Genomic DNA, 27,387 nt, shown 5'->3' on the forward strand with positions numbered 1-27,387 from the left:
GCCCCATTTACGGCGATACGTGAAGCCTCGCTGCTGAAAGAACTGAAACACTCAAATATTGTGACGCTGCACGACATTGTGCATACAAGAGAAACGCTGACGTTCGTTTTTGAATATGTGGTAGGTTTTGTCTTTTTATTATTTTTAGTTTTTTTGTAATTTTATTAAAATTAATATAATTTTTTTTCTCTCGTATTTGTCAGAATACCGACTTATCACAGTATATGGAAAAGCATCCTGGCGGTCTGGATCATCGTAACGTACGTTTATTTCTGTTTCAATTGCTGCGCGGCCTCTCCTACTGCCATAAGCGACGCGTCCTGCATCGTGATGTTAAGCCGCAAAATTTATTGATAAGCGATTGTGGTGAATTGAAATTGGCGGACTTCGGTTTGGCGCGCGCAAAAAGTGTTCCCAGTCATACGTATTCGCATGAAGTCGTTACGTTATGGTACCGTCCACCAGGTGAGTGCACGAAGCGAGCACGTCTTGAACGCAATGGTGTGATAACACATTTATGAAATGTGCGTTTTATGTAGTGTCTGCGTGTTTGTATCTTCGTTTTTTTTTTTATTATTTATGAGTGTTGCGACTTATGACTGTGGTTCTCGGGTACATTTATGCCAATATATTGCACTGAATATAAAGCCTTTCACTTCCACATTTCTGTCATCATATTTTCACAATGATAATACATAGTATTTATGTCATAAAATGGAACGTGTCTTCCTGTTCAAGGAGCAGCAAATCTCTAACATTTATAAACATACATACATACCTCCGTATGTAGGTATGTATATTTAATATTTATTTTTCACTTCAGTCACAGTTATTTTTTGATTAGAGATCTTATGCTGAGAGTTACACTCTTACAACCGCAATCAGAGTCGTTTAATGATTACTTAAGGTGTCCCTCAGTAACGATTTAAAATAATTCTCTCTCAGAGTCAGTTAGTGATTCGTTAACGGCATTTAATTGACATTAGAGTTAAGTAAACAAACACTTCTACTTAACTTTTTAGCGAATGATTTTGATTTTTTTTTCAATAAATTTCAATTTCGATAACATTGCTGCAACAGTGGCAATGGCGCTGTGAGCAGAGCACTTTCGTGCCATTCAAGAGATCCCGAGTTCAATCCTCGGCAACGATTTTTTCTTTAATACAATTTTTTTTTTTTAAGTTGTATTGCTTAAAAAATGCATATTTTTTATTTTATTTAATGTTTGGAAACTTTTTTGATTCATATTTTTTCTTTAACTGTCAGTTTCTCAAATTTTTAGTTTTTCCTGGTTTAAAAAAATATTTTCTTCATTCCGTTTAGTTTTTTGAAAACTTATTGCGACGAACTATTGATTGGGCTACAAACCTGCATTTTCAAAAAAATTCTAAAAAATCTGATTAAAAAGTTGAAAATTTTCATGAAAATTTTCGCGGTAGTTTTGCACAAAGTTTAGGAATTATATTTTTATGTTTTTTGTTGTAGAATGAACCATAGTTTTATACGAAATTAGCGGAAAAATATTAGAATTAAAATTGTGCATATATTGTGAAAATTTTGCTGTGCCAATACTTTGTTCCGCCAGTGTACATACATACTTTTGATGAATTTCCATTAATATGCGATATACAGATGCAATCATTTAATTAGCACCGAAATTCTAAATGATATTATTTGCAACTTATGTTTATTTATTTATTTTTAATAATTTTCATAACCAAAAATTTTCTAAATATTCTAATTAAAAATTTGAAAATTTTGATGACAACTTTTTGAAATTTAATTATTGTTTTTTTTTTTTTTAATTTGTGCTAGCTTTAACGATTTTATTATGTGGTTTCTGTTATGGATTGAATTATATTTAAAATTAAAATTATTAAAAATAAATGAATACATAACATAATTTACAAACAATATAATTTTGAATTTCAGTGCCAATTAGTTGATCACATCTGCATGTATGTGCATACATATATATGTACATATATGAGTTCAATTCAACAGCTACTAGAACTTTTGGCAAAAAATAAATTTCTAAAATCCAGTGGAAGTTCGAGTAATTTTTGAAATAAAATATAACAAGTAATTTTTAGCAAAAAAAAACCGACTTCAACTCTCATATAAAAAAAAATATATATATATACCTCATGATCCGCTGATCGGATCTTAACCAGATTAGTATGGGACCACCTCTGAGACACTACCTTTCCGATGCACTACCTTATCGAAATCGGTTGTCGTGGTCCAAAGTTATGCGGTAACATACATAACTACGATCTTTAGATCGGAAGAAAAAAAAAATATTCCGATGAACTGATAACCTCCTCCTTTTTTTGGAAGTCGGTTAAAAATAAACAAAGAAAAATTAGGGCATTGTTTTTTTCAAGCATATAGCTACATACATATATGTATATGTATGTACATATTTACATAAGTTGACACATAACAACGACAACGTTATAGCCAAACGCTGAATTAGCAGGTGAACAGGGAACTCCAAAGAATCTCACGCTCAAGCAAATATGTAGCTGCTAGCGTAAACCGATACCACCTATGTATTTATGGCAAGCTCTTATTCAGCACGCAGAGTCAAGCGTCTGTTGGCGAATAAACAATAACTGTCCGTTTCAAGGTCATGAAGGTTAGGAATTCAGGTGCAGTCACCGCACAGTGATGCTCACCTATATAGCACACATTTATTTTTTACAATATTCACAATGTTTTACGTGATATATATATTTTTTGTTAATTTTTTATAAAAATATAGTCGATTATGTAATATAAACCATAGAGGTCAAAATTTAAAAATTTGTGTACAGTTCAGGAAAATTTAACGAATTTCAAAAAATGTCATACAAAATTTAAATTTTTTTCAGAATGGTATGCAGTTTTGTAGCCCATTCAATTTTAGTATAATAATGTGCAGGTGTGAAAATTCTGAAAAATCCCGTTGATTTTTGAGATTTTTTTTTTTTATCGAAGGTGTTGCGCATTTTCTCCCATATAACGCATGAACAAAATCTATTTTTATATGGAAGAAAATAAGCAACACTAAAAATTTTTATGACATTTTTTTTTTGAAATTAGTTACATTTTCCTGAACTGTACACAAAGTTTTAAACTTTGACTTATATGGTTTATGTTTTAGAATTCACTATATTTTTATAAAAAATTAACGACAAAAAAAGCACCACGTAAACCATTAAGGGTATTCAGACTATACTCGTTAAGGTCTTAATTCGGTATTCGGTAACTCCAGGCATTGTTTTGTTTTTTTTGTAAATTACCTAATATATCATTACCAACCTAACGAGGTGGCAAGTCTGATGATGTGGTAACACACGCGTTAAAATGTCAGCTGATTTCCTTCTGTCACGTAATTGCTGAAATTTTCTCGCGCAGAAAGGGCATATAAAGTTCAAAAGTTCAATAAATCATTCTGTCGTGCAATTAATAAATGTTTATAAATAAAAGAACTTCGCGTCAGCTGATTCGAAAGCAATTTTAACCAGAAAAAGAATAAGGGGCGTTCGCTGTTGAAAGTGTTACCGAGTTACCAAATAACGAATTAATACACTAACGAGTATTGTCTGAACGCCGTTATTGTGAATATTGTAAAAAAATAAAAGTGTGCTATTTAGGTGAGCGGCACTGTACTTAGTCCCTTTAGGCTTTAGGGGTATTTTTAACTAATATTGTTTGTTTTTTAAGTAAACATTTAATTTTAAATAACATAATTAATGTTTGGCTTTTTATGAAAATTGCTCCAATCCAATCCAGCTTAATTTAACTTATCCAGATATTTAAATAATTTCATAATTATTGTAAGGCGGTCAAAAAGTTAAATTTCACAGGGCTACGTAATTTACAGACTCTACTGAAGTAATACATTCCCATATTTTCTGGATTTTTGCTTCAGCCCTTACAGCATGGAAAGACGGCAAGGTTTATCCGGATTAGAGGCCATTCAAGTATTACGTAAGCAGAGTTTTAGTAACTTTGGTTTACTTATTTTAGTTGCACATTTCGTCCAAATTCTGCGCCATTGTACAGACGATATTTTAAAATATTTTATATGCAGGCAATTTGAAGACGTAACAATGTAACTTTTTTTGCATTTAATGCAATATTTTTTTTTAATTTTGGAAACATTATTATTTTTTTGAACAGGCATACTAGTGAAGAGGAATTTGTGTATAGGCAACAATCGGTTTAAACGAATTTCTAGCCATTTGAGGGGAGATATGTTTTTAATTGATAAAGGAGTTCAACACAATATCCCCAACGAAAATACATATGTCAGTCCTGTCAAGTCATAACGTTTGCTAAGTTCAGCTTAATCAACCGTAACAATTCGCATAGCAATTTTAATTGCAAATTCAGCGATGTTTACCTAATCATAAATTGCATCCTTGATATCCTTTATAATTGATACAATGCAAGATTACTCATGCGTGAAATGTGTGTTTTAATTAATTAATTTAAATCAATAAAATTATGTACATACTTATCTATGTACATATGTGTATATATATAATGGTATATACCCCGCAAACATATTCGGCGAAATTACAGCATGTAAGAAAAATATGGCATTCAAAAGCAAAAATTTGTTTGCTCATGTGGGCCAAAATTTAACCAAAAATTCCGCTACCCGAAAATTCGAACCTCGAATCTCTCGAAGGGCAATGCAATGCTTTGCTCACCCGGCCATTGCGCCTGTTGGAGTAGCGCGAGCAAAATACTCAAGTGCATACTGTCAAAAGAGCTTTACACCATGAAACTTGGCAAGGGAGCTTTGTTTTTTGTACGACTTTCGAAAATATTTGCTAGAATTACCCTGTTAATTTTCAAACCGGACATTTTTTTTTTGTTGCAAATATAGACTATACGCTTTCTTTTTCATTAAAATTTAGGCTGACATTATCTTCGTAGAAATATTTAAAAGGTCATTGTGAGTTATGTTAGGTAATTATGTATGAAGTTTCCATAAACAAAAATTACAGCTTATTTTTGTTTATTTTTATTTGTATTCATGGCCGCCAAAGCCTTTTTAGAATTTTGATCGTTCAGTAGCAATGTCATTTAACAATTTTGGTCACCTGAGGCCAACAACTTATTTTTGTTCTTTTTTGTTTCTTAGTGCCTAAAAATAAGTTTTGACTACTCGCGACTTTATTTTGGTCCCTAATTTTGCAGTTATAACAGTTTTTTTGTGTCGCACATTTACCATTAAAATACCATTAAAAATACACAGCGGCCATGGGAAATACACCAAAATGTTCACCACAGGCCAGAGAATCCAAATTCCATGTAAAATTCCATATTAAAATGTACGAAAATGTGCGACGTGGCCTCAGGATAACATTTAGGTGTCGCACCAAAATGTGCGACGTGGCAGCCAACGTGTGAATGAAATATAGTCGTTTAGCAAGAGCTTATTACTGAAATGGGGATAGTTAAGACATTTTAAAATTTACGTTATTTTCCTCTTTTATATGGAATTGCCCTTATGTGAATCCCTTGGAGTTCTTCTATATGAGCATGTATGTATGTATGTGTGTAAAAACCTACAAAAATTATATGTATGTAAGATAGGTATTTACGATTGCTCGCGTATCGATTTATTGTTTTGCATAGTTTATAGTTAAAGTGCAAGTCAGTTGTATGCTTTTCGAGATATGGTATAATAAATACATGCCTACAGTTGTAACTAATACACAAATACACACATACACACCATTGTTTTGATATTGCAACAATAACAATTGCAATTGTCAACACAAACAATGCGAAGTAACGCTGTCAGGTGCACATTTCAAGTGTAAACACACACACACACAAATCAAAAAGTTGCATGCACCACCATGTTTGTGCTGAGTTCCTGTAACCGAAAGGATTAAAATTGAAAAGCTTGCATTGGCAAAGGTAATGAAATTGCCACTCACGTTGCACAAACACTCGGAACTAACTGACTTGGCCTTTGTTAGTTAGCCGCAATAGACGCGCGCAGATCGCATACGAATATAGTATAGTATATAACGTACATACAGCACACAAACAGAGCGGACAGCGTGATTATTATCAGCCTGGCTAACAGCATGCTATCAGCAGTAAAAGCAACAGCAACAACAACATACATTAATGCGGCAATAGTGGCAAGTTGTTGCATGCGCCAATTGTGGCTGTGTCAGGTGCCACACGCACGCATTCAAGTGCACTCGAGCTTGTAATTGAGAAGCCAGCAGAAAATGTTGAAGTGGTTTGCAACAAAATTTTGAAGCCACTTACATACGTACGTACATATGTACATCCGTAAAAACGCTGGCGCAAAATCAACAAATGATACAGTTACACATGTAAATGCGCGTGCAGTGCATAAAAAATATCATAACATGCAATTTTTTTTTTTCTTTTTCCGGCAGCTATTCAAAATATTCAATTCAAATTGATTTAATAATTTTTAATTGGACGCCAGCCATTGAAAAATTAAAAAAAATAAATATTCCTTTATTCTGCTGTTGATTATCCTCTGTACCACCACTTAACACAGCATGCAATTTTAATAACCATTTAAGCTGCAAAGCTTTTTTTTCGCAACCGCATAAAATTATTCTTTTCTTTCGTTCTCACTTTAACTTTTATGCATTTCTATTTCGCTTTGTTATGCAAAAAAAAATGTCTACACACTAAGCTACTAAGCTTACTGTTGAGCACCAAGATTAGCATCATCCCTTTTGACCACAAAGGTGTCTGCCCATCCCCTAACAATGCCAGACAAATCCAAAAATCTTTCTATGTTTGTCTATGCACTTGCATAAAAAGAAGCAGAAACAGACAGCGAGAAGAAAGAAAAGAACCCGGATTTATCCTACCTATTTATAATTCTCGTTAACTTTACTTTGTTCGCATTTGTTCCTGGCGCAACTCCTTCACTCCAGTTTTTGTATGCATAATTAATTGTCTGCATATTTTGTTTCCTCTTACACTACTTCGAGTAACTATTATTACGACGACTGCCACTACTCTTCACTTATGCTCGCAACCTTCGCTCTTCTGAAAGCACTAAATTCGCCTCGAAAAGCAATCTTACAAAAATCAAATTGCGTCAAAGCCGCAGCCACCATTGTTGCCACGGACTGGTTGGTTGGTTGGTTGGTTGGTTAGCTGCTGCGTAAGCGCCATTGTCATCGTCAAAGCGCGTTTTTGTAATTAAATTACGAAATGCTTTATGCCTTTAACTATAGACATTTCTACTTACATTTATATCATGCGTACTTGCATTTGTTGCTTGTGAGATACAGTGGTGGCTAAAAACGCATTCAATTAGCCTTTTGCCCAGGAAACAAATGCATAAATAAATAAAAAAAGGTAGAATTATATAAATATGTAGATAGATGAAAAACCTTTCCTTGCGGATCCAATGTGCTCTCTACTCTTCACAACAATTCGTCTAAATCTTAAATTCCACAACAAGTTTAGAAGAGCTTTTGGGTTTAGGAAGTTTACGTGCCAAATTAAGGCACCTAGGCACTTTTCCCGATTTCTTGGCACGGCTTTAGTGGTGCAGTGGTGACGCGCTAGTCGCAAAAACGACAGAGATCATTCAACCAGAACCGCAATTTATGCGGATTGCTCTGTAAGTTTGACCACGTTAATCCTTAGTTTCTGTTTAGGTAGTTTATTTACAAGTCATGTCTTTGCAGGCTGTAGCCCCCAAAAGGATTTTGTCTTCGTGACGAAGTTCTTTAATGCTTCGCCCGTGTCCTGCGCTCTTTGCTGATCGTCTTTGGGCCTACTTATAGTATGTACATTTCAAGCCTTATGATAGTTGAGCGCGCTCTCTTTCTGGTAAAGATGTCGGATACGCTATTCCTTTTTGATATTGTTTCCAAAGTACTCTAAGGCAAGAGTGGTTTTAACCTAAAAATATAAGAGAGCCTCGAGCTTCCCTATGGCTAAGGGCTATATTTCTTACGGTAATTTCTATGTCAGTTAATCTCTACATACTGATGAAAAGCGTAGATCGCTGCTTAGAAAATGCTCTGGTACTTGATACTAGTGGTAATAAAATCAACGCTAGTTTTTATAAAATTTGAGTTCAGGTGGCGTAAAAATTTTCCGCTGGAACGCGCCCATTAACTGCTTTATAAATCGAACCTTATTATGGAAATGTCACTTTATAGAGCTCTTTAAACCTGGTTTTTTTATGACTGAAGTAATAAATTTATAGGTTATACATATGTACAGCCCGATTTACTTGAATAGGTACACATTTTTACCTCAAGATCCAATCTTATATATACTACATTTAGGCATCATAGAAGTTTGTTTTTGATATCATTTTGAAGAATGATGAATTTAGAAGAGAAGTGGGGAAAATGAAGAAAAAACCTTCATTATTTTGGATTTTGCTTTTTATCAAAGTACCCGAAAATTATGCTTATTATTTTGATTCACTTGAATATGCGTATGCGTATATGTGTATATAATAATAATAATAATAATAGATTGGCGCTTACACATATGCTAGTATTTGGCCGAGCTTCTCCTCCAATTTGTGGCGTGCCCCTTGATGTTGTCACACAAAGCGGAGGGGACCTACAGTTTTACGCCTAGTCCGAACCGCGATTGTATATTTTGAGAAGCTGTTTTTCATGGCAGAAATACTCTCGGAGGTTTGCCATTGCCTGCCGAGGGACGACCGCTGTTTAGGAAAAACCTTTTTCTATATTTTTTTGCGATGTTGCTTTGACCAGGGCTTGAACCCAGGCGTTGCGGAGTGGAAGCGCGCACTGCTTACCACTACACCACAGCGGCCGACCGTATGTGTGTATAGCAAAGTTATTAAAATTGCACTTAAAACATATCTAAGAATTTAAAGTATATAACAGAGCAAGAATGGACGAAGCGGGCGCACTTTCAACTGCAAGGAATGCATAAATGGAGGGTTTCACGGATCCAGGACTTTGCATGCGATCTGTTGGAAATTAAACTGAAGTAAATGCAAATGTTTTTGACAGCTGAAGCTGGGTCACAGCATCGCATGAAAAAGGAATGTAATGGAGCCAGAGCACAAAAGCTAGACGGAAATAGCAGAAGTCCATTACGAGGTCAGCAGCTAATTGTAGAGATAGTGGACCAAAATGAAAGAAAAACGTTGGTGTTGATGACACCGCAAAGGAACTACGGATTACTCTATACACTCAGAAAATGTCTAAACTGGGAATCAATTTAACTATACAACGTAAAAAATCACGACTGGAATTTTGTACAACTCGCATGTCTGGAGGAAGGACAACTAGAAAATAGTGGTTTTCTCTGGCGAGACATTAAATTTTGATGGCTTCTACGGATTTAATAATAATTGTCACGATTTTTGAAAGGAATAATTCATGCAAAAAAGTATTAAGGACAGTTTTTTTAACATTTGTCGTATATTTCCACATCTTCTTCTTAAATATGCTAGCAAAATTACGCACCGATACGCACCGATACGCACGAGGATAACGAAGCAAAGTCATAATTTTTTCAGCGTTCGTCCAATGCACAGGACCTAAACTTAATGGAAAATATTTTGAATTGGTTTTTTTGTAAATTTTGCGTGTCAGACAATCCATGTGTTGATTGACAGTTGTTCTTTCCGGCGATTAAAGTGGTAAGCAGCGAAATGTCCTTAATTTTTCAAAGCGCCTCTATAATTGTCTTCCGGATAGGGGTTTTTTCCATACATTGGAATTAAGGATGTAGTATCCAATACTAAAAGGGTTATATAGTGGAATTAAAAGGAATGGTATGCTTTTATTGGCCCTTTCTTTGCGTCAGAGTCACTGTGCCTATTCAAGTGAATCAAAATAATAAGCATTATTTTCGTGTATTTTGGTAAAACGTGGAATAAAATCCAAAGTAAAAGTGGTGTTTGCTCCATTTTCATCACTTTTCTTTGAAATTGATCATTGCTAAGATTGAAAAGAACTTCTCCAATACCCACAAGTCCAGATATAAGCTTTGATCTTGAGGAAAAAATGTGTACCTATCCAAGTGAACCGGGCTTTATGTTTATACGTTATTCCTGAACTTTTTCGTAACCAGCACTGTGCTGATGGCGAATTTACTTTATGTTGCCTATCGCTTAGCTGAACTTGCTTTATCTGTATTTGTCAATTTACTTTTCATGCTAATTTATATGCGGCTATTAAAATTCTTGAATCTTTCTGTGCGCTGGTCTATAACAAGCGGCCTTTTCTATTGTATATAACCCATATACACATATACATACATATGTACATATGTATCTATTCATAATTCAGCCCTTCTGTTTCTTTAGGTTCCTACACACAATCTTACCGAAATTAAAGCGAACCAATCAGTTTTGCATAAGAAAGATTAAGGCGTTAACTTTTGTATACCAAAACTTTTGGGCTTAAATTTTTTGTTGCAAGCTCATCGCAAGTCTTGAAAATGATTAAATTTTCATTAATTTTTTTCTAGAATTTATCATTTTTATGCGCACAATCCGCAAATCTTGCAAAAGAAAATTAAATTAACCCATACCAAAGTAAGCAACTTTTAAGCGGCTATTACTTGAAGGCATATTAAATTTTCATTCAGAAAACCAAATACTTAATGCAAACTGTGTAATTTAAATGTCTTTTGGCCAAGTTGCTATGTATGTATGTATGTATATGTACATAATTTGTGTTGCTTGAAGAATTTGTGCTCATTAAGGCTTAAATGGCAAAATAATGAAATTGCTCTACGTAATCGGCTGCACAAGCACAAGTGATTATATGGTCAAATGAAAATATACTGTTAGTATTTTCGTTTTTTTTTTTTTAGTTTATTGTGAAGCCACAAAATTTCCAATTTTCAATTTTCAGTTTTCTATTTGATTATCCACTCTGTTCTGCCTTATGCTATGCTCCGTAGAAAGAAACTCATTCATTGCTTTGCCATCGAACTCATTTGGCAGAGTTTGGCTTTTGTGGCTGGCTGTCGCAATGCGAATATTGCAATTTGTTGTTATTGAACTTTTTGTCTTCTTTATGTAACTTCGTACAAGGTTTGGCTTACTATTTGTTGTTCTTTTTTCAACTTTGGTTACTTGTATCAGGTCGTTGGAAAAGTTATTACTGACCGGCTGACTCAAGCCATGTTAAAGGTCTACAGCACAAAGCCATCAAAATTGACTTTGCTGCGTCCAAATCAATATCCTGTCTGCCTTAATTTATTTTCCGATTCGCCTATAATTTCAGTTTTATTTTTTTTCCCCCTGCTTTTTTGCACACAAAATGCAAACTAAGTTGGCAGTCACTGGGGTATATACGCGCGTGTGTATGTATGCATGACTATGTATTGGCAAAGGCTTCTCTGTTGGATATGGTCAGTTTTTCGGAGGAGTAGCCGTAGCCATTTCCTCTTTGTTAGTCTAGCCGGATATCTGGAGTTTCCTGGCTCCTGTACATGCCTCCAAGTCACAAATATAAGGTAGAGAAAACGTGTTGCTCATACCTAATGCTTGCTAAAAGCAATTTATCGATTTATGGCATAATGAAGTTTTCATGCCACTATTTCCTTTTCTAGTTTTCTTTCTTTAATTATGTAAAGTTACCTCTCCTAATTGCTGTAGGTAATATTCAACGCTAAACTGGGTATTCCAAAAAGGCATAAAAGGACCACCGCCATTTGCAGTGCCGTTTATCATCCTGTGTAGCCCTTCAACAAAAAAAAAAAACTAAAGCCGTATAGACCTTAGAGCTAAATATCAAAACACCTTTTATTTCGAATGCTTCCATTTTGTACTGGAAATGCATTGATAGCTTTTAATCACAACAAATATATTTTCTGGCAATATTTTAAATATAAAAATTTAAAATACAAAACCGCGTATCGACAAAATGCAAAACCGCGTATCAAGATAATGCAAAACCACATACGTGAGGTTTCAAAAATTATTAATATATTATATATAATTTTGTAAAATTACTTTTATAACATTTAAGATTTTCTTTTTATTTTATTTTTTCATTTTGGGAGAACTCTATAATTGTTTTCAACTAGTTTTTATTATGTAACTTTTATTAACTGGAACAGGAGAATCGGTTTTCTTCAAAATTGCTAATTTTTCTGCACTTTGCACTAAAAAATTTAATATAAACATACAAAAATTAAAAAAAATCGGACTCATCTTAGACGTGGAGTCGATGACATGTGAAACGTGTAAAGGTTCTGGTAAACGATGCGGATAATTCTCATGGGAATAGTAATTCACTCTCATTCTCGCTGTCTACTTAGTAATGAAAGTATATAGATTTACTCTACGATGAGAGTAAATATCCATTCTCATGAGGGTGAAGTCCTATTCTCATGAGAATTGTTCTCATCGTTTGTCAGAACCTGCTATGGCTTGGGAACAAGTCAGACAGTATGGACCAATGTTTTGTTGGAATCTATATACTTAAGAAATTTCTACAGCAACCATGTCCACAAAGGATTTGCGTTAGGTGGAAGTTAAGGTGTTTGCCTACCTGACGTTGTTCGGTATGAGTCTGTGTTGCCAGAGATGCTTTGACAAGGGCCTCCAACGTTTCTGTCACATTAAGAGGCTCTTCTACTTTTTTGTTCGACATTATTACATATGCACGTCGCGGATGTCTTTCACACATTCTTTAATATTTAATGATTTAATATTCATTACCGACCAAGTGTATAGAATTAGCGAGTTTACGACCCGAGTGATTAGATCTCGGGCAAGAGAAGAGATAGCGAACAAATTGAGATTAACAACGGTAGAACCGATTTTTCTATGGGAAAACTTTGCAAACCTCGCAAGTGTTTTGCAAGACTAAGAGAATACCCCTATCGGGCTTGTGTATATGTATTCTTTCAGGTGACTCATACGCTGTGTTGTCCATTGAACATTGCTCACATTTTAGCTTACTACATGCAAAAGCACTTACATATGCTTATATACATATGTATGTAAATATTTACGGTGCATAGGTCAGTTACAGTTCGATAAGCCGCTATTGAATCACACAGCATGCGATGAAGCTTAAAGCGCTTTACTAGCAAAGCATTCGCTACGAATCTTAGTACGAATACTCGCGCCATGAGCAATGCCTTGTGTTATTGCAGCTGTCAGCGGTTAAGCTTTTCATATCCAAGCGTTGATAAGTAGTTACACGCAAATCTACATATGCACATATTTATTGTTGAATTTTCGAATTGTGCCTTTTAAATTTTAATCTTCAAATATGGCAGCTTAGAAAGTTTTAATATTATTTAACTCGCCTCTAACAAAACATCATACGAGTGAATTTATGAAAGTCATTACAACTTTTTTCATGCATTTTAAATGGATATTCAAACAACATGGTTCGCATTTATTTACTGTACTTTTTCTCAACTTTACAGATGTTCTGCTCGGCAGCACTGAATACTCGACATCGCTGGATATGTGGGGCGTCGGTTGTATATTTGTGGAAATGGTAACTGGCATGCCCACATTCCCCGGTATACGTGATACATATGATCAACTGGATAAAATATTTAAATTACTCGGCACACCCACTGAGGAGACATGGGCGGGTGTAACACATTTTCCTGGTTATAAACCGCATAAGTTAGGTAAGTCTTATTGGCTTCGATGTGGCTTAGAGTGGAAATTGGAAATAGTTTGGTGAGGTTGTGTTTCAGCACCACTAGCACTATTTGTATTTCTGTGAAACACAGAAGCTTTATGAATAATATTTTTAGTATAATGCATTTTTTTGCTGGTTTTATTATTGGTCACTCATCGTTTTTTTTTTGCACCTTTCATCTAATGTAGGTTTTTATCGACCCCGCAAATTAGGTCACAATTTTCCTAGACTCTATGACATCGTTGATGGTGAGACGATAGCGAATGCCTTCCTGCAATTAAATCCAGAGGAAAGAATAGGAGCTGAAGAGGCGCTGCAACATCCATACTTTGCGCCGTTGCCGAGAAAACTCTATGAGTTGCCCGATGGTGAGTAAATTTGTATTAATCGACAACGTGGTCTATTTATTTTCTAAACACTGCCTTGGGAGTATTTACGTTAAAAAAAAAATTTAGATAAAATACCATAATTAAGCGTAGCAAAACCTTCAATGTATCCTCAAAAGAGGAATTAATAATAAAGTTTTCACAAAGTTCATAAAAACCTTTGCAAATACACATGAAAAAGCTAACAATACAAACAGACAAGTTTGTAGCTGTGCAGCTGAGCAATGCCAACGACAGCTAATAGTTCCTTTATTTGCTGTGAGCATCGTAAACTCATTTCAAATTTTAAATTGACATAACCATTGTCACCGTTAAATGAAACGACTACGTTTACGAATTTTTACCATTTAGCCGCTTATAAATTTGTACATACAAATTCATACATATATAATGTGCATCAGGGTGCCACACTCTCCATACACAAAAAAAAAAGTTGGTTGGTGCGCGCTAACACTCCGCAGGGGCTGGGTTCAAGCCTTTGTCAAAGCAACACCGCAAAAAAACTTTGAAAAAAAGGGTTTTTCTTAACAGTGGTCGCCCCGCGGCAGGCAATGGCAAACCTCCGAGTGTATTTCTGCCATGAAAGACAGCTTCTCATAAAAATACAATCGGCGTAAAACTGTAGCTACCTCCCGTTTGTGTAATAATAGCAACGCGGTCGCCACAAATCGGAGGAGAAGCTCGGCCAAACACTAACACATTATGTAAACGCCAATCTAAAGAAAATATGCCATCGGCATTATAAAATTTATTATATTTTAAGACTGCCGCCAAAATATTTCGGAAAAACATTATGATTTATATTTACTGGACTCATTTGAAAAAAGCTCAAAAAAACTAGTTTTCGACAAATAAAATTTGTTTTCAAAAATATTTTTAACAAAAAATCACCACAGATAAAAGAGTTCTGCCTAAAAATGTTCAAAAATTGTATCAACGGAATGAAAATAATTAGATTTTTGGAGGTATTTTCAAATCGGTTTAGCTCACGTAAATATTTATACCCTTCCGATATATCGTGGCGGTATTCTTAGAATATAATGAATTATATAATTTCGGTGGAAATACCACACTTTTTTGGTACCAAAATTTTTTTTTGTTGAACCACACTAATGTATGTACCAACTTTGATCAAAGCAAATGTAGCAAAACTTTGAATAAAACAAAAATAAAACCCTTATAACTACATGTAGTTACAATAAAAAGATCATTACATAATGACAGTTGACAGAACTGCTCGGAAATAGTAAGAAGTTTTGCAAAAGTTTTCGCAAGCAAAGTAATTTAATTAAAAAGTAAAACATTTACTCAGCTTATTCGCGTTAAGACTGCTTTTCAACTGCACACAGTAGTATGGGTGGTTGAATATTGTCAGTAGTTGGCTGATGGCTCTTGGCTGTTGGCTGTTGCCTTCTAAAGATTGGCAGACAGTTGTGTAAATATCGGAGGATGCATGAATATATGTATTTATGTGTGCATGTATGTATGTATGTAGATGCATTTAAATTTAAGAATACGTGCATATGATACTTCCACCAACAAAATGTTTTTTTGCCTGGCAATGGAGGCTGATTTCATTCTGATATACATATACATAGCTTTCGGGTTTTTGGATCAGAGTAATAAAAAAAAAATTTCATATCGCGCAGGCTACAGTCAAATCGCAGGAAAATGCGTGGAGGGGGTAATTTTGACTACCAAATGCATATAAAGCTTAAAAGAGCTTTGGCCACGGGCAAGGCGGTGCACATCACGGATGCAGACTTATCTTAGACAGATGTGCCTACTGACAGATTAGCGAATGCTGGTCCCAAACCAGGGCATTTTCTACTACCAGGTATTTCTGGGCGATATTACACAGGAGGCTGCCAAGAGATCTCCTTGGGCTGTCAAATTCGAAGCTCTCTTTCTGAAGTTCTCGCGGTGAAACAAAAAACCACACCTAATCCTCATTGTGCCAGCTGTTTGGACGACGACGAGTTGACATCATATCAATACTTTCTCTTTAACTGCCCACCATTTGTAACGCCTCGTCTTAAACACTTCGCAAAAGGATGAGAAACCCCTTTAAGACCTGGATCCAGGATTTACCATAATTTTAATTGATGGCATGAAACAGAGTAGGAAGCCAACTTTCAGACTGAATTTACAGTCATAAAGCAAGCCAGCCGAAAATATCTTTGAGGAGGGTTGCCATCTCTTTCAAAAATTAAATTGATAAGATAGACTAAATATTATACATATTATAGGTATCATAGGTATTAAACTAAAGTGGGTTGAAATGGCCCACCGAAATTATTTTTGAGGTGGGCTGCCACCTGTTTGAAAAATTTAAATTGACTAAATTGATAAGATAATTTGAATATTACAATATGAATATCAAACTAACGAGGTTTAAAAAGGCTTAAAGCCGAAAACATTTTTATGAAGAGCTGCCACCTGTTTAAAAATATAATTTTATTTAATTGATACGATAAATTAAATATAAAAATATGGGCATCAAACTAAAGATATTTGACAAATCGTTGATTTAGAAATGTTTGCAATGGAGTTGTCACCCATCTAAATAGTAAAAACTAAAAATAATGAAACTAAGTGAAATATTACAAGATTGCTGACAAATGAAAAGGTTGGAAAATAGCTTTACTAGACAACCTTTTTAAGAAGTTGCAACCTATCTAAAAGTCGTACATAAAAAAAAAAATTATGAAGAATGTTATCAAATACCCGACGTCCTTCGCTGCGCCTTCAAAGTACATATTTTTGTGTTGTTAATGCCTCTAAAAACAGAGTACATCCAAAACTGGTATGGCCTTATTCATGAAAAGTGTGATTTTAATAAAAATTTTCGATTTTTAAAGCGTTTAAAGTCTTCTTTATTTTAATTTTGTTGAATTTGGGTGGTAGTTATTATGTATCGACTTTCACCGGGTATATGCTAGTATACATGTATGTATGTACGTATGTATATCAACATAAAAAGACCGAGTTGCCAGCGCTCGAAACACCTTCCGCCGTATATCCGTTAATTTACGGTCAATACTGCTGAACTTACTCACTCATATCCGCATGAATTTCCCCCCAGGTTTCCACTAACAACATAATTAAAAGCCAATCAGGTGCTAATATATTACATTGCTCCGGATTATTTACAACAGAGCAGTGCTTCATTCGAGCTGGACTTCTTAAATGCACACCCATATCGTAAAACAAGTATAATACATAAAACCAAAGTACCTACCATTTTATCATTACCACAAATCATCGGTAAATCCTGCGACTAAGTCACTTCATTACGTTGTCCGAATGGAGCGACTCCAACGGGTAGCAGCGAGTACTAAAAAAGCACTTTCAAGCAGCCAGCAGCCCAACAACCCTGTCATTGCACTGGAGGGAGGCAAGCACAATTGTAGCGAGCAAATATGCCAGCAGCTGCTGAAAAGCGACGCAACGCAACGAGTTTTAGTGTGCTTCACATATGTATGTATGTATGTTTGTATCTATAACAATTCGCTTGTGCGCTTGTTCGCCAGTTATTTGCTGGTGTATTGTACGCCAATTGCACCAAATCCTAACCGTCTCCTCGCAACACAATCAGCAGCAAATACGCACATAACAATTCCGAAATGCAACTCGAATTGGCAAACTGTCGTAAACACTCATAAAACATGCGGTGTAGCCGCCGCCGATAGTGTCATTCGCAGTGCAATGCAATGGTGATCTGCTGGCAATAATGGTGCCACAAAACGAAGGCAGTAGTTCGTTGGAATGGATGGTATTGCGGGCGGGTAGTTGCTAGAGTGTATGCTTTTGCATGTAGGCAAGTATGTATGTATGTGTGAATGTGTGCAAAGCGCTTGAATTTGGGTTTTTGTGCTACGACTAGCGTCTGCGCTACCCTGCTCTACTGCGTTGCCTAATTGTGGGTGCACCAGGGCGTATGCGGCACTCGTGTGCAAACTCGCGTGCTCACTCCCACTTCAATGACGCAGCTCTTGAGGCAGGTAATGGTTTGCGATTTTGCTTTTGTAACACTCTCATATTGCTGCAAGTAACTACAAAAAAACGCTTTGTGCATATTTTGGCGCCGAAAAACGTCGCTCCCAACCAACGATCTATTGCTAACCAATGGCTATGAATGTGCCACTAATATGAGCAAGGAAGTGTGGAATAGAGTAATGTAGTTCCTAGTCTATTTTCATATGCACTTTGCCGACCGACTTCGTATATTTGCCAAGCGATTGATGTGTGTTATTGTTGTTGTTGCTGTTATTCATTCATATGCTCGCAGAAGTGTTTGTAATAGTCGGTAACGATTTCCCATTCAGTGTTCGCTTTTTGCTGGTGTTTCTGTTTTCCAATTTGCATTTAATGCTTCGTTGACTCGCCACTGCGTTTACCACCTTGGCTTGCTCGTCTGCCTGCCTGCGTGCCTGCGTGCCTGCCTGCGCTTGCATTTGCTGCTGCTTTGTACATATTTCGGCAATGATGTGCAAACTTTTGTGCAAGTTGCTTGTTTCTCTGCTGGTTTTCGTTGTCTACAAAATTTCTTGTTTGCTACTTTACTTTATGAATCGGCAAGTAGTTAGGTGCATATGTTAAGATATGTACTTTTTGTAGTTATTTAGGAAATGAATTGAATTTCGCTTTGCTTAATGCCTTCATTGCACAATTTAATTACTGTTTTTTTTTTGTTTATTTTGTAATTCCAGAGGTAGACATGCAGTCGAAAGCTTAAGAAAACTGTATGTGTAGAAAGAGGTTTTTTTTTTTATTTAACGCCAGGAATTTTCCAGTTTTTCTTATTTATTACACTTTTGGGCATAAAATAAAATTAATGAATTTGGCAGATTCAATAACGTAGTGAAGCATATGAGTACTAGTAATGTCTTTCGTCGAGACTGCCAGTTTCGTTATACATGCATACATATAATTTCGTTGTTCTCCGATTTCTTGCTGTGTTGTGTTCACATGAGCTCTTATAAACAGGGCAATTCTGGCAAATGTCTTTCAACTCGCCACAGTCTTTCGTAAGACAATTGTCAACTCTGGTTCTGTCATTCGAAAGTCTACTTGAAAGATCTGCTAACGAGGAGGTTTTAAAGCCTGATTATGGCAACTTAACTTAACAGAACTTAGAACTTAGAAAATCAAAATGAAACAGATTTCGACGTGGCATTAAGTTACGTTAGGTTTCGGCTGCCCAATTATAAGCAACATCCATTTAAGAGAATTTTTAAGTGCGGGCCTGTAAATTACGATGAGTTGCCATAATCAGACCATTGGCGATATGCCGTTGGCCTTTTAGCAACAAGTATTTTAAAAATTAAATTTAACAGATATATGCAATATTTTACTTTTTAGAACAATAATAACTAATAAATAAAAGAAATCTAAAAGTTAAAATGAAATGGAAGCAAAAAATATTTTAAACCAAAATCTGAAAATTAAAAAACATTAAATTAAAAAAGACAAAAAAAATATAAAAAATATAATATAAAAAAATAAAATAAGATCCTACAAAATAAAATGAAATAAAAATATTAAAAAATAAAATAAAGTCGAAACGTTAAAAGAAAGTGAAATTAACAGTCAACCAAATTAAATATAAAAAAATATTAAAATATGTTTCTAACAATTAATTAAAATTAAAAAAAAAAAAACATTTTCCTTTTTGAAATATTAAAATTTCAAAATTAAAAGAAAATTAATATGAAACTTAAAAAAAAATATTTAAAAAATAAAAAATATAAAACAGCCGGTTTCACCAGCAATTTAAATGGAAACAAAAATTTTTGTTTTCTGTCAGTTTCCATATAAAATTCAAAAAATTAGAATTATTTTTCATTTAAATTGCTTCTGTGAAATTGGCTGTTAGTTGCTCAAAGTTAAATGAAATAAAAAAAATTTAAAAGAATATCTAAAAATTAAAAGAAAATTAAATTAACAAAAAAAAATTAAAAAATAAATAAATACCTCAAATAGGTTTCTAAAAATTAAATGAAATTAAGTCTCCGTTCATTGTAATTTTTTTAGAAAGATAGTCGATGAACGGAATATCTTCACAATCCCAAAAGCGGTGGTAACGGCAGTGTTTGGACGCCCTGGCCAGGTTCATCTTCCAGCGACTCCTTGCCATACTTGAATTCTCGACACCAACGTTTGACCAAACTCCCCATACACTGTATACATCCTTTCAAATGTTTCCGTCGACGTTTTGTTCTACTTTGTCAGGAATTTGATGACAGCTCTGTACTCCAATTTCGTGCAAGGCGCACTGCCCAAAAAACTATCTGCTAGCCATCCACTGTCCATGTATTAGAGTGGTGCCTTCCAAAATTTTTCCTCTTGCCGAAAGAGGTGCTGGTACCAAACTTTACGTTTCTAAGTATAAATTTAGAGGATGCTCATGCTGCTCATATTTTACTCTAGAAGTATTGTGTACATATCGATGGCTGAGTGGAAGATCGACCTATCTCGGCAGCCAGTTCGTAAACGCCCTATCTCAGAAAACTTTTCAAGAACGCTGTACTTCAGAATTTGACTAAAGAATGCCCTATTTCAGAATCTTATTAAAAAACGCCCTATCTCAGAATTTGGCTGTAGAACGCCCCATCTCAGAATTCGTTTCAAAAACGCTCTATCTCAAATGAAAATGTGTTGCGATAGGGCGTTTTGGAATCAGTAGCTGAGATAGGGTGTTTTTGAACCGAATTCTGAGATAGGTCGTTCTTCAATAAAATTCCGAGATAGGGTGGTCTTCAATCAAATTTTGAATCACGGCATTCTTGAAATGTTTTCTAAGATAGGGCGTTTTCGAACTGACTGTCGATCTTCCACTCAGCCTTCGATATATTTATCAACCAATTGGTTAAGCAACTTAAGAACATTTAAAATTCAAATTATCTACAAAAAATATCACAAGCTTCAGTTGTCGAGGCAACAGTTGCTTTTTATAAAAATCAACAATATTTTTGCCAGTTTTGCAGCGATCCAGTAGCACATTTCAAGGTCATTGAGCACCCTGTATTGGTTACAGTACAATATTGAAAGTTGGTATGGATATTACAAATATCAAAGGGAAAAAAACTAAGGGCGTGCCACGTTTTCTAGGATGAGATTTTTCTCCCATATTAAAGTTGAACCACTCCAATGTGCATCTATGAAAGTTCAATGTACAGTACTACAAATTTGTGTCATTATATCAACTATTTTACAATGATATCTAAAATACAATGTATTGCATTAAGCTCATATTATTTATGCAACATTAATTGCCCTAAACTGAATTAATGAGCCTGGTTTCCCCGTTCGAAAACTTTTCCGTCAATTCATTCATTTATTCAATTTGCTGCATTTTCATTAAATTTTCAATTATGTGGCATTTAAAGTAGTTTTTTCTGTTGCACCATACACCATCAAAGCAACTCTTAGCATAATTACCCACAATGAAATAACACCAAAATTTTGCAGATTTATGTATCTAACGGCGATTTTAATTTATGCAACCAAAAGCTGCAGTTGACGAACCACACCGAACCACCGTTGGTACAAAGAATGCAAACAATTTATTTAATATGTATTTACGTTTGTATACAATTCATTAGCTGTCATAATTATGTTTCAAAACATTTCGGCATAAAGTAATTAAATAGAAGTTCAGCGACAATAACTACAACAACTACTATTTAAAATGCCGCAGGATAATGTAGTTATGCGTATGTATGTTAGGGTGGTCCAAAATAAGTAAAGTTGGAACCCCCTAGAATTGTTCTATATCCAACTTATTTTTTATTTTAAAATAATAAAATATTTAAGGGTCGCTGAAAGCGCTCAAAGTTTTTCATGTTTTTTATATGGGGGAAAACAAATTTTCGTAGAAATGGTATGGAATTCTTGAAAATCAATATTTCTCGATCGGAAAACTCTGGTTCTCTTCAGGAGGTTCCCATTAATAATACCCAATTGTTTCTTTAACCATTTTTTAATACTAAAGTTATTTTGTTTATACCCCATTGCATTTTCTTGCACTCTTTGGGGGTTTGGCGGACCATTTTATAGGTCTATGAAAAAATTGTTAAATAAATAATTGGATATTATTCCTGGGAATATCCTGAAGAGTAACAGAGTTCTCCGATCGAAATATATTGATTTTCAAGAATTCTATACCATTTGTACGAAAAGTGTATTTGCTCATATTAAATACACGGAGAACTTTGAGCACTTTGAGCGACCCCTAAATATTTTTTGATTTCAAAAAAATAAAAAATAAGGGTATATGTTTGCGATATAGAACCATCCTAGGGGGTGAGAGCATAAAAATTCCGACTTTACTTTTTCACATGCTTTTTTGGACCACACTAATATATATACTTATGTTTTCAGAATGAAGTGTTCGAGCAAATTGAAATTAATGCCACACTACAAACCAATTTACTACCTGTCACACTTAAGCGTCGTCCTATGTATGTATGAATATAATTTGAGGCCTATTTATGCATACAGCGTATGCATAATGCAATGCACTTTATTTGCTTATGCACATACATGCATACTTCATACATAAATATGATTTTGCGAAAATATCCATTAATTACCTCAATTGCTATTGAGCTTCTAAGCACTTGTGTAAATATTATGAAAGCATACAACACACTTCTGTTTAAATAGGTTATTCTAATATACCTGTGCATGTGTGCACACAAATACACTCGGCGACAAAATTCGAAAAATCAGTACACTCTTATTGCCACTTATTTATGCAAGCTCAAGTCCGAACGCTGCCAAAGGCATAGAAATTAGGCCAGAAAAAATGTGGTCATGTTTTTATTCAGTGCTTGCTTTATTATATTTGTATTATGAACAAAAATTTCACGGTTCTTAAATATGTATCTACATATATTACAAGTCTATGTGCGATGGGCCCTTAAAACTCAAGCTTGTTTTGAAATATTTTGTACTGATTTTTTTTTTTGTTTTTTTTTTTAAGTGTACCCCTATGCTCCTGGAATATATTTATTTTTAGATCATTGCGAAATCGTTATATTTTTTTTTATTTTTTTCATTTATATCTATTAATGTTTTCTGTTGCTTAAATTGTTAGCTTTAAGTTTACTTTGTATACAAATTGCATTTTCCAATTTAAAAGTCTTAGAGATACAGCCTCATTTCTTAAATAGATAAAAATATTTTTCCGATAAGAATAATACATAAATTTGGAATTTGGTTTTTTTCGACAGTTTTTAATCGTTAGCACCGATTTAAATCTCTTATGATCTAAAAAATTAATTAGAAAATAATGGTTATAATATGATCTAAAAAACAAAAATCAAAAATTACGAAAGAAATTTTTTGAAACAATAAATATTCCAAAATAACGATTGTTTTTAATTGAAAAGATAAAAATCATAAAATAACCGTTAAATTCGATCACAAAATAGAAATAAAATTTTAACTGTAAAATTTTTATATATATTATATGATCATAACATTTATGTACGTTCCCTGCTACTGAGACAAAAATTTTATTTTACTAAAAAATCCTATTTTACTTTCATTTGTGTGGTACTACATGGCCATAACATTATCATTAACGTTATTATTAGTCATTATCCAACCTGTGCCAGATGTCTAACTACTCTACAAGTTGTTTCTAACATCCTTAATCTATTTTGGCCAGTGCAATGTACAAGATGCTAACGGTAACTAGGAGGTATTTCTGGCTGAAAGCCCAATCAATCAAAATATTTTTATTAGTAGTTTTGCTGCTGAGTGTACATCACATACACGCATATGTAAATGCATTTATTTCCGATTACATATTTGTTTGACTGGGAATCTATAATTCAGCTCTCATGAAGTCATTGAACTACTTACATATATATGATGATAGCAACTAATATGATTGGCAAATTTACCTGCATACAGTCGACCGCAAATAAATATGATTTGCAATTGAACGCATCATCAAACAAACCGCCTACGCTTGCCTCCCTAACCGCAGCCAGAACCATGTGGTACCTGCCCCAAAAGCTGTGGAAATTCTGCGAAAGTCCAATTTAATTTATTCCACCGCTAGTCGGCAATCACATTTCCTGCGAACTAATTTGAACTGTACAAATTACTGCCATACTTACATACATATGTATGTATGCAGTCAGGCACAGATACAAATGTATGGTAATTTTTTTATACTATTTATGTTTAATTTTGACACATTTGCTTACAATTATACTGAATTCAACTCATTTTTATGGGTAAACACATTTAACTTTCATAATCAGTTTTTCGTTGAGGATATTGGTGTTGCATAATTTTCAGAATTTTGCATACAAATCATATTCACATTGATTTGAGTTCTGAATTCTGTAATATTTAAGGCGGCATAGTTTATTTTTGGTATTTGCTCCTTCCAATGGAGAAAAAAATAAATAATAATTAAATAAAAATTTCTTATCCATTACATTCGAAATTTGGTTACGTCTGAGACAAGTCTTAGTATAAAGGATTACAATCAGCCAATTGTGCCAGAGTATTGCGGATCTATCGAGACAGCTGAAGCTATTCCTCTGTAATGGGAGGTAGTTGAACTCCGATGACGGCGTTCAGGTGGCGTGAGTTGGTGATGGTCTATGCATGAATGTCATTGATTGCCTGTCTGTCTGTACGGCGTAGGATCTAGTGGTTGATTTACATATCGATGGTCCTGTGCGGTCACGGCACAATTCTAAATACAAAAAAAATAAAAGCCCTTACTACTGTTAAGTGGCTCATGTCCTTAGTCCTTCTCGAATTCACGTCTAACCTTTAGAAATCCTTACTGCTTACTTTAGTAAGGGTTTAAAATGGATTAAACAAGGATTAGAGACAAGAGCCACTTAACAGTAGTAAACGTTTTTATTTTTTTTTAATTTTGAATTGTGTCTTTATTGCAGAGGACCATCGATATGTAGTGCTAGATATCGCAATACTTATACAGCGCAATTCTTAATATTCCCGGGGAGTTTGTTCTCCGGGAATTTGTTTCTCCCGATTAAAAAATCCTCCAATAATTAACCCCCAGGGAGTAGCATTTTCGCCGAAAATTTGGGTGGAGGCAATTCGAGCTTCGAAAAAGCTGTTTGACACTTTTTTGACAGGTCAACTCCGCCATTTAATATAAAAAATCCTTAGACAATTTTTATTCATGATAGGAGGAAAGGGAAAAGAGAGAAAACTCCCAGGAAGTTTGTGTTCAGAATCGGCCTGATAGTTCGTAGAAGTATCTTCTGACATGCCTAAGAACATTTTGCTGCTTCTACAAATTGCTTGGTCGGGTAATCGTGTCGATGACGGCCGACCCTTACTATCTGTGGTTTAATGGGCTGCGTCTGTCTAGTATTCGGTGTTGCATAGTTTATGACCGAGCGGCCAATTGCTTTGCTGGCATGCGATTTAAGGACTTTTTCGCGGCTTTGTACCAACAAAAAGAGTAGGTTGTCAAATGTATCCCCTAAGATTTGCAGGTTGTTCACAATTGTGATTGGAATTAGTATAATCGAAGTGAATTCTCAACTGCAGCGTGACCTCAAACGTCCTGGTGGTGGATTTCGTTTAGGCTCCTCGCGGTAAAGAAGCGAGCTAGAACGGAAAGTCTTTCTGCTTCCAGGGGAAGCTTGTTGCACGTACAAACATATATATGATTGTATCTTTGTGCTGGAACACGCCTGCATCTATCGCAGTGAAATTGCCTTGTAGCTAGCCAGGCAGAAACTGATCAGCGTTGAGTATCGTGAGTGGCAGAAGAGACTATATGAAGGTCCAACAAAATGTAACTAATCGTACATTCAGTTTTCCTGAACACACTTTCTGTGGAGCTGGAATCTAGCAGAACCAGAAAAAATGTCAGTGCATCTCCCAAACCATTACCGAAAGTAATGGTTTTAATGGTGTTTACTAGATTTTTGATATGAAATTTTTTTTTCGCTCGTTTGGCTGCACATCCAATTGCCGATAAAACGAAAAAGCGACAAGTTTATTGGGCTGTAATTCCAAACTTCAATGAAATGTCAGAAGAAGGGATGGGATGGCGATCGTGCTTCGGCTCGGTTAAGCTTAAGATATTATATAAAATACCCTATTCCGGTAATAAGAAGAAGTTGAAATTTGGTTGCATGTGGGATCCGCTCGCAATTTTTTTTTTTAGTTTATCGTAGAGGTACATAGGAGGTTTTTCGCACATATATCCCACAACTAACTAACACTTGATTTCTATTAATAGGTTATTGACTTTATAAAAAAATCACATGCAAATAATAAAATGTATTTATCCTTTTCTTCTTACAGAAACATCAATATTCAGCGTTGAGGGAGTGCACTTATTTCCTGAGCCGAATCGGCAAAATAAATGAAAATTAAAGCAAGTCCTTTCGGTGGATGGTGTACGTTTCTATTGTTAGCAGCAACAGCCATAAATATTGTAATTCAACTTTTTTACTGCAAACTTAATTTTTGTATAACAATTGTTTCAATTTTCTATATTTTTATTTAATAATTTTATGTAGTTGTAAAGCAAAGTTGGAAAAAAAACAACAACGCCACAATTGATTTGTAAAATTAGTTAATTATCAGCGAAAATGTGAGATAGAAAAGATACAAACAAAAACAAAAACAATAACACACAAAAATGTACTAAGTAAAATAACTAAAGTGACTATGTAAAACACGACAACAACAAGAGTAACAACACACACGTACGATAACACCTAGCCAGATACACATACACAACTATTTAGCCATGTAAATATTTACTTACATAAATAAATAAATAAAAAGTGAAAAAATTGCAAAACTAGACGAATGAAAATTTTAAAAAAAAAAAAAAACTTACAAATATCACTTAGTAACAAAATCGATTCAATTATAGTAATAAATAAAAGTAAAAGTGAAAAAAATTAGGATGAGCACTAAAATTATATTTTTAAAATTTTAATAAAATTTGACAGCAAATAAGTACGGCAAAAATAGTTAAACTTCTTAGCATTCTTCGAAAGCGAAAACAGAAAAAAAATACAAACGAACAAATGAGATGAAATTGAAAGAAACACATTTTAAAAGTATTAAACAAAAAAAACAGCAAAGCAGTGTCAAATTTTTGGAATACAAACCTACATAAATTTAGAAACATAGACGAGAACATGTCAGAATAAATGCAAAAAAACAAAAACAATAGCATTAAGCATAACAACAGACAGGCGTACATACATACAACGTAACTTAACATAAAACAAACTATTATGAAATCAACTCAAAATTACAAAAACTAAATTTTTAGAAATTATAATAACTGATAGTCAAAACCAAAACGAAAACTGTAAAAC

The 27,387-nt window shown here is 34.4% G+C and overlaps 1 protein-coding gene across 1 annotated transcript; it reads left to right on the plus strand.

The window, feature by feature from the left end:
• Window positions 1-6: 6 nt before the first annotated feature.
• LOC118747746 (cyclin-dependent kinase 14) lies at window positions 7-26,681 on the plus strand (the record flags this gene model as incomplete). Its single annotated transcript, XM_036481871.1, has 5 exons — window positions 7-120; window positions 204-465; window positions 13,417-13,629; window positions 13,832-14,011; window positions 26,354-26,681. Coding segments are annotated over 5 exons (834 nt in total), but the record flags the coding sequence as incomplete, so codon positions are not given.
• Window positions 26,682-27,387: the final 706 nt, after the last annotated feature.

Source organism: Rhagoletis pomonella, unplaced genomic scaffold (genome assembly GCF_013731165.1).
Source record: "Rhagoletis pomonella isolate Grant_MI unplaced genomic scaffold, Rhpom_1.0 Rhpom_scaffold_00012, whole genome shotgun sequence".
NCBI classification, from domain to species: Eukaryota; Metazoa; Arthropoda; class Insecta; order Diptera; family Tephritidae; genus Rhagoletis; species Rhagoletis pomonella.